Consider the following 8,348-nt stretch of genomic DNA (forward strand, 5'->3'; position numbering starts at 1 on the left):
ACCGGGCTTACCCCTTTCCATTAAGGTCTTATTTAGCTCTAGAGTTTTAGTGGAATTAACGGGAAAATTTTCTACCAAACTCTAAATTTTTACTTATTTTAAATGCATATTTGATCCTAGTGTATTAAGCGAGTTTAATTCTCGTTTATTTCCACTTTTTCCAAATCTTGGTCTATTTTTCTCAATCCACAATACTTCGCTCCTACCTAGTGAATTGGGAACGGAATTTTGTAGGGATTGAGTGATGGTAGGGGTTCACTCAATACTCTAGAGTATTATCTCCACTAATTTTTAGAAACACGCTAATGCCAAACAAGAACTAATCGGGCAGATAATTTGGCTGCATATGGGTGCACGTTTATCCCTTGTTTCCCCTCAACAGCTCAAGGTTTTCTTTGACAATCAATACCATGTATATTTGTATTAATGATAAATAATACATGGTAATAAGATACAAGCTAACTTTAATTACTATAAAATGATAAAGTCTGAAAGAAACCGTCAAATTATCAAGGTCTTTGAACTCTTTTTATGACATAATTTTGTATTTGCCTTGAGGCAGCCGAAGATAGACATCAAACCACATACATAAAATACCAGTAAAGGTTTTCTTCCATAATTTTGATTTGATCCGCAATGTCAAGGTTACGACTATGGTGGGAGTAGGAGGTGGAGGTGACGACTCTTTTCTTTTAGGCGGCGGCGGCTTACAAAATAAAAAAGAAACCATCAAACCATCAAATCTTCAAGTCTTCAAGGTTTTTAAATTCTTTTTCTTCTTCCATACTTTTTTCCGAAAGCAGTCGAAAATAGATACCAGACCACAGACTTTAATAGCTCTAGGTTACTCCTTGAACGCGCACAAAAAAACAAATTAAGCTACCGCGATTGACTGAACCCGATGGACAAACACGTACAGTAACGCCTAGCAGGCTGACAGTAAGGCCGACATATGAATCTCTTCCTGGCAAGTTTGTGATACTCATTAAAGCACGGGGACTATTTGCTGTCGATTATAAACCGGACCAAGTCTACAACAGCTACTAGTGAGTTACAAGGTGAATTACAATTCAGATTCAATGCCATCAAACTGAGAATTAGCTTAATTCCCAGTTCCACTGAGAATTAATTACATAAAAAAATTCAGAAGTGGGTAAAAAAATTGAAACACTTTCTCTAAATGGGTTAATATGGAGGAAAATCTGCAAAATAGTTTTTTCAAGAAAATTTGCTAAATAGGGTCTTACACTTCAAAAAAAAAGTGAAAACACAGAATACAAACTAGAATATGCACCATATATACTCCCGGAGTCCAATAGGGAGAAGACGTTTCCGCAGAGCGAACTCATCCATAGATCGGCGTGTGAATGATCCGATCTGGTAGGTGTCATTCACCTTCTATCGAAAAAGTTCAATAATTGGCAACTCTCGTTTGCTTTATACTATGTGCTAAAATCTGATCGTTCGCACTTCGCAGTATCATCTTCAATCCACTATCTTTATCAGGTAATATTTGTTGCTATAAATATATATGGTATTGATTGTAAAAGAAAAAAAGAAGAACGTATATGTGTGGCTGTTTGTTATGCACTTATTATGTGTACTGGAGTCTAGAAGCACGCGTCGCATCGCGGTTCAACAAACGTACAATGAAGCTCAATGCACACGTGAAGTGCTTCAGTTCAGCCCCTATGAAGTTTGTTGGCGCATCAGCACAACTTTCTCCAAGTCCATCAATCAACAAGAGTATAGTAGGTACGAAACTACGTACTTCCGTGTATATATCTAGCAATCATGATCTACACGAATCAATGGAGTAGAGAAGCACACTACGAGTACTGGACTAATCTTCACGTCGCACCGTACCTGCGTTGACTTAATAAGGTTAGAATGCATGTGCTGTGCACCCTCTTCCAGTTGACGATTTATTGCTGCAGCAATTATCGATCAGAGGTGCCTTTGCACATTGATTGATTAGCCATGGCCGGCCGGCCGGACCAGGACAGGGAAGAAGATGATGGATTATCGACCCGGCTCATTCCATTTCCAGTAAACCCATCGCCGGAACACGCTACGGAAACGTACTACGTGGCCCTACACATCGCGCGTCAAATCTTCTACTTTCACACTTCCCGCCCGCCTCATCACTCTTGTTTTACCACAACGCTAAAACACGCAGAAAAGAGGGAGATCGAACTTTGTCTCTCTCTCCCAGCAATCCTCGGCCGGCCCGGCCTATATAAGCACCCGAAGCCAGCTTAGCTTTCTCCACGCAGCTGGCCGCACTTGCACCTCCAACTCCAAAACCATCTCTCTCTCTCTCTCTCCCCATCGCCCACCTCAGCTCAGCTTGGATTTGCTCTCCTCATCCTTGATCATCATCCATGGAGTACTTCAGCGGCGACATCGACGACTTCTCGCTCCAGTTCATCCACGACCAGCTGCAGCTGCTCTCCGCCGAGCCCTCCTGCGCCCTCCAGCCCCTCCCCGTCGCCGCAGACGATTTCGCAGCGCACCCGGAGTTCATTCCATCCGAGTACCTCCCCCAGCCGCTGCCTGTGTACGTCGACCAGGTGACAACAAATGATTACGTGGATGCCGCCGCCGCGGCAGCGTACCGGGCGGCGGCGGAGCCCGTGATGATACGGTTCGGCGGGGAGACCTCCCCGGTGTCGGACCCGGCGCGGCGGCCGTCGCTGACGATCTCGCTGCCCCCGGCGGCCTCGAACGCCTGGGCCGCGGCGGCGCCGTTTCCGACGGCGGCAGAGGCCGCGGCCGCAGCGGACGACTTCCGAAAGTACCGCGGCGTGCGGCAGCGGCCGTGGGGCAAGTTCGCGGCGGAGATCCGGGACCCCAACAAGCGCGGCTCCCGCGTCTGGCTCGGCACCTACGACACCTCCGTCGAGGCCGCGCGCGCATACGACCGCGCCGCCTTCCGCATGCGCGGCGCCAAGGCCATCCTCAACTTCCCCAACGAGGTCGGATCACGCGGCGCCGCAAAGGACTTCCTCGCCCCGCCGCCACCTTCGCAGGCGTCCCAAAACAAGCGGAAGCGGGAGGCGGCCGACCCTGACGTCGAGGTGGTCCGGGACACCACGAAACACTTCAAAACCGAGACGTCCTCCTTGTCGGCGGCGTCGTCGCTCGTCTCGACGCCCACCTCCACGGTGACGTACTCCTGCAGCGCCACCACCACCCCATCCTCGTCCGACGCCGGCGACGGCGGCAACAGCGAGATGCTCCAGCTGATGTCCTCCACTAACTGGACCTGGGATCAGCTGCTGGCGGAGGGGATGTTCGGCAGCCTGTCGCCGCAGCACCAGCTGGGCGGCGGCTTCCCGGAGGTCACCGTCAACTAAGCGCGCGGCCCGGTCGTTAACACTAGGCTGTCGGTCGGCTAAGAGTGGCGGTTAATTAGGTGTAAGTAAATTAAATCAGCCAATAATCACTAGGTAGCTCCTCCCTAGTTCTCGACGACGGCCTGTGCTTTGGACTCACCGGGAGCTTGGCTTGGAGCTGTGCACTACAATGTACAGAAGAAAGAACACACATCAGGACTGAAGGTGATAGAATATTACTAGGGGATGCATGTCACGGGCCAGTGAACGTACGTAAGCATCGACGTAGATGTCACATATATGTAAATTATAAGCGAAGAAGATCCAAGTGTGGGTTGCGCGTTTTCTGTATAGTTTGGGATCCATCGATCCATGTCTATACAATACAGTTGTGTTTGCCTTAGTTTTCGCGCCATAAATCTGATTGGGACTTCATGTGTCGATAGGATACACAGCACAAGAGGAGCAAGATCATCAACCTATATGAACGTACTAGGTACTATAGCATCGTTTTATGTTGTAAATGCAGTACTTTGCCAATTTCGCAATAATTTCTCCGTCATTGTACTTATAGATTTTGTTCTAAGTCAAGCTCTTTTAAATTTTATTGAAAAAATAGCAGTATTTATGACACTAAATTGATATCGCTAAGTCCATCTTAACTTGTAGTTTCCTAATATATACCTTTTTTATTACCTCTACTTGCAATAAATATATTTTTAAGTCAACATGTTGCAAGTTTGACCAATATATCCTTCAGGTAAACATATACTACCTCCATCCCAAAGGCACAACCCGTTAGCCCATTATATTGATTAGCAAATTGATCGGCCACGGCCTAAAGTGCTAAATATCGATCCAGGGCTCCCATGCCGTGAATAATGGATCGATGTATAGGCAGTTGATCGTGGAAGTAACCCCGGCCGCCTGCTCTCGCCTCGCCCGATCTGGTTGCCAGATCGCTAGGAGCGCCTGCCGCCGTCGGCTGTTCGCTCTGGCAAGCCGCCGTCGGCTTATGAAGGCAGCCAGCATGCCGGCCGCCGCTGATCATCGTTGCCAGATTGCCGTATATATGCCGAGTGGACTCACTGCCAGATTATTTGTCCAAGATACACGAAATTACTTACCGCTAATCTAATCCAAGTCCCTTTTGCCTCAATTTAGATACAATTTGCTAATTAAAATCAGAGAAAAGGAGAAATGCTACAGCATAATATTTTTTCGTGGCTTTCTGCCTATTGTATGGAGCTTGAATCTGGTTTGGTGTCAAGTTTAAGTAAAATCCCGTGTAATAGAACCATATTTAAACAATTCACGAAAAAAAACTATATTCAAAAATACGAAAATTATCTTTTATTGATAAAAATATGCCGGTTTGCTTATATATAAACAAAGGATGGCATACAGGCCTAACATGTCATGTTATGCTATTTTTTAACACTTGAAAAATATTCATACTACTATACTTACAGCATCAGGCTTCGCCCCCCTATGTCTAAATCCTGGCTCCGCCCCTGATCCCAAAGCTTAATGCTTATATATTTTTGAAAAGTCTAACGAGGTAAAGTTTGAACAAACTTTTAGAACAAAAACATTATGGTAATACATTCTTTGGTGGATCTATTGATGCTGATTTTTTATTATAGATATTCATATTTTCACCTATATTCTTGGTCAAAGTTACAAGGCGCTGACTTGTGACTAAAAATATACGCCTTGTCTTATGAAATGGAGGAGTAAATATTACATATGTTGCAATTTTTTTGTAGAGTTGGTTAATTTTTTTACAGTATACTTATTAAATCAAAAGGTAGAGGTACGTTTATTCATGTGCAGTTTAGACATGGTTTGCTGGTCCAAGATCTCCTGGTCTACTGTATCGTGACATCATTGCTCATGTGTACGTAATGCATTAAGTCGCCTTCTAGACGGCACAACAATTAAGGTCTATTTGTGTAAGTAACAAACGAGGGTTTGCAATGTTCTTCTTTGTCAGTTAAAAAATTCACTGCCTCTATTTTACTATACGTGTCATTAACCCATCACGTACACATATACCAAATACAGCCAAAGTTCTCCACTGGAGCTGTGCTAAATGAGAGGCTGCGATCACTCAAGCTCTTCCAATGCACTGATAGGCAATTTTGTAAATTTGAGAATTATAGATCTTAAATCTGGTAGCGTTGGCACAAATTTCTTAAATCTGGTAAACTTTGTCACAGTGCCATGGCTTATATATTTACAAATTACAATCTATTCTCCTTTTCAAAGGCCTTCACCCGCAAAATTATAATTAACAAGCGCATGCATTTGCTTCACCCACAAATTACTTAAATCTGGTAAAACAATATCACTATTCCATGACTTATAATTTGTAAAGTGGAATTCATTCTCTTTTTTTTTCTAAAGGCATGCACCTCCTTAAACTAAATTAACAAGCACATGTGTTAGCTTCAGCTAATAAACATCCATCATATTCTAATCAGCCTAAACATAGAGCCTTAGTCTAATACTGTGTGAATACTGAATACGCTGCACTCATGCATGCATGCATCTCAATTTGTCAACTGCTGTCAGTAGTACGTTAAGTCGTTAAGTGATCTCGTCAGAACAGAATCCGGAGAAGACATAAAAAAAGTTGAGTTCTTACTGCCACGCGGCTACTCGGCATCATCTCCTTTCCACAATTGGAATCTAATCAGGAACTAGTCTCACGGAACTGCCACGTTGGTAATTAACGTCAGGATCTTCCAAAGATTGTATACTGGATACGATCGTTTGGTTAAGGAAGATCACATGAAGCTTCTATACTGGAGTACATGCGTAGTCATGGTGGACTGTGCCTCCGTGATTTCATCAATCATCGCCGCATCAGCGAGTGGATAGATCACATGCATTTAGTAGTTCGTCTAGAAGGGAAATTTTGCATTGGAAGACCACTCTACCTAGTAACATGATTCAACAGTCGGGGCAGCAAAAATATCAATAATGTGGCTAGGAGAAAGTTTATTTATTTGGTAGCTCATCGGTCCCAAGGATCGTATTGTGACCCAAGGATCATAGTATTGTGAAAAGATCACGAATTAATGAAGCTAGTCTCGATCGATCGGACCATTGTTGGGGTGAGAACTCTTACGGACAGATAAATAGGATATGGTGTTACTATTTGTCATTTCCTGTGCTTTCCTTCATACTAAATCAAATAGGATATGGAGTTAGGAAAGATGACAGAACCCTAAATAAGTGTGTTTTTGCCTCTTTGAAAGAGTGGATTCGATCATCAATAGGTGGAGGGAGAGGGACATAGAGACTTCTATTTACCTAGTCAAAAAATTCGATAAAGATTTACCTAATCAAATTAAAGTTGCAGGTTAGATAATGTCGAATTTACTCAATCATACGCAGCACTACTTCAACAGAAGATCCATTTCCCCCTATACTTGCGAGGCGGAGCTGGTGCAAAGCGGGAGCAGCCTCAATGGCGGAGCCGATCGAGCCACATGGACATGGGGTAGCTCTAACCTACACCAGAGGGGCCGCCGGCAGTTGCGCCGGCACGAGTATATGGGGTACCCTTGCACGTCCTTCCAAACTATAGGGACGGCTACACACCAGCGTTCTCCATACCAGCGTCCGCCAACTTTTTTTTTCCTATTTACACCATTTATATAATATTTTCGAACAATAGTTCAAACAGTTTTCAAACACACAAATTTATTCATGCAATAATTTAACATAGTTTAACACAAATACAAATGGAATTATTCATACACTAATTTAAAATTTAAATCATGCATTGGCGGTTCCTCTCATCGCCCACAAATGCACAATCAGATTCGCCTGAAGTTGGCATGAACATCTGCATCTTGTATTTCTTCATGCATGTGAAGGAAAGCCGCGAACTCTTGGGGTGTACATGCTCAACTTCAGCAAGAGGCACTTGATAATCAAATGGTTGATCATCATCTACATATGCATCACACTCGCTCTCAATTGTCATGTTGTGCATGATCACACAAGCGTTCATTACCTCCCTCATCTGAGACTCCGACCAAGTGAGAGCAAGGTACCTTACAACAGCGAAACGCTGCTGGAGCACGGGGGAGGCGATGGCGGCGGCGGTGAAGGCGATCCAGAAGGGTTTGGAGGCGGATCGGGCGGGGGTGGGAGGTGGGCGGGGACATGCGCGTGTGGCGGGCAGAAAGGCCCCGCGGGCATTTTCCTATGTGGACGAAACTGCCAGCGCCCCCGATTTACACCCTGAGCGAAGGGACCGGCACGGGGTAACCTGTTGGCCCTGCCCCAAACGCCGAGTTCTTTCCGACGTAGACGAAGAAGTGATTCCGGCGAGACGACGTACGTACGAGCCAATCCTTGACCTGCACACGTAAAAAGCAAACGAACTAGCCAATCGATTAGAACAATCGCTAGGCAGCAGAGCTTCACGTACGCAAAACGATTATCGCCAAAGGCTCGTCTCGAGCCTTGTTGATTTCTTATTGCTTCACGATGTGGTGGTTTACAAGTGCTGGTTACACGTATATTTATACACGGCTAACCTGACTCCTACTCGGTGGTGTACTCAGCGTCCAACACGGTACATACCCAACACGACGCCGACCCGGTTTTAAATCCGGTTTAGACTCTCCTAGACGTATACGGAAACTACGACGCACACGACATCTTGCCGATGTCGAGAGTGATTAGTTCTAACAATCACCCCCCTAAGCACGATGTGCTCGTCTTCACAGCTTGGACGCCGATCCTTCGTCGCATCTCCAAGAACTTCAGTCGACCCAAAGACTTGGTCAGAATATCTGCAAGCTGATCATCGGTGCGAACATAGTTGACATCAATCTTGCTCTCCTCTACACACTCCCGTATGTAGTGATACCTGGTATCAATGTGCTTACTCCTGTCATGGTGCACCGGATTCTTGCACAAAGAGATTGTAGACTTGTTGTCAACATTAAGCACCACCCGTTCCGCTTCCTCGTTCATGAGGTCACC

The 8,348-nt window shown here is 45.1% G+C and overlaps 1 protein-coding gene across 1 annotated transcript; it reads left to right on the forward strand.

Moving 5' to 3' along the window:
- Positions 1 to 2,281: 2,281 nt before the first annotated feature.
- On the forward strand, positions 2,282 to 3,741 carry LOC127306824 (uncharacterized). The gene has a single exon (XM_051337540.2). It carries the CDS (start codon positions 2,385 to 2,387, stop codon positions 3,357 to 3,359), a length of 975 nt encoding a protein of 324 aa, XP_051193500.1. The 5' UTR covers positions 2,282 to 2,384; the 3' UTR covers positions 3,360 to 3,741.
- Positions 3,742 to 8,348: the final 4,607 nt, after the last annotated feature.

The sequence above is a fragment of the Lolium perenne genome, chromosome 6 (genome assembly GCF_019359855.2).
Source record: "Lolium perenne isolate Kyuss_39 chromosome 6, Kyuss_2.0, whole genome shotgun sequence".
NCBI lineage: Eukaryota > Viridiplantae > Streptophyta > Magnoliopsida > Poales > Poaceae > Lolium > Lolium perenne.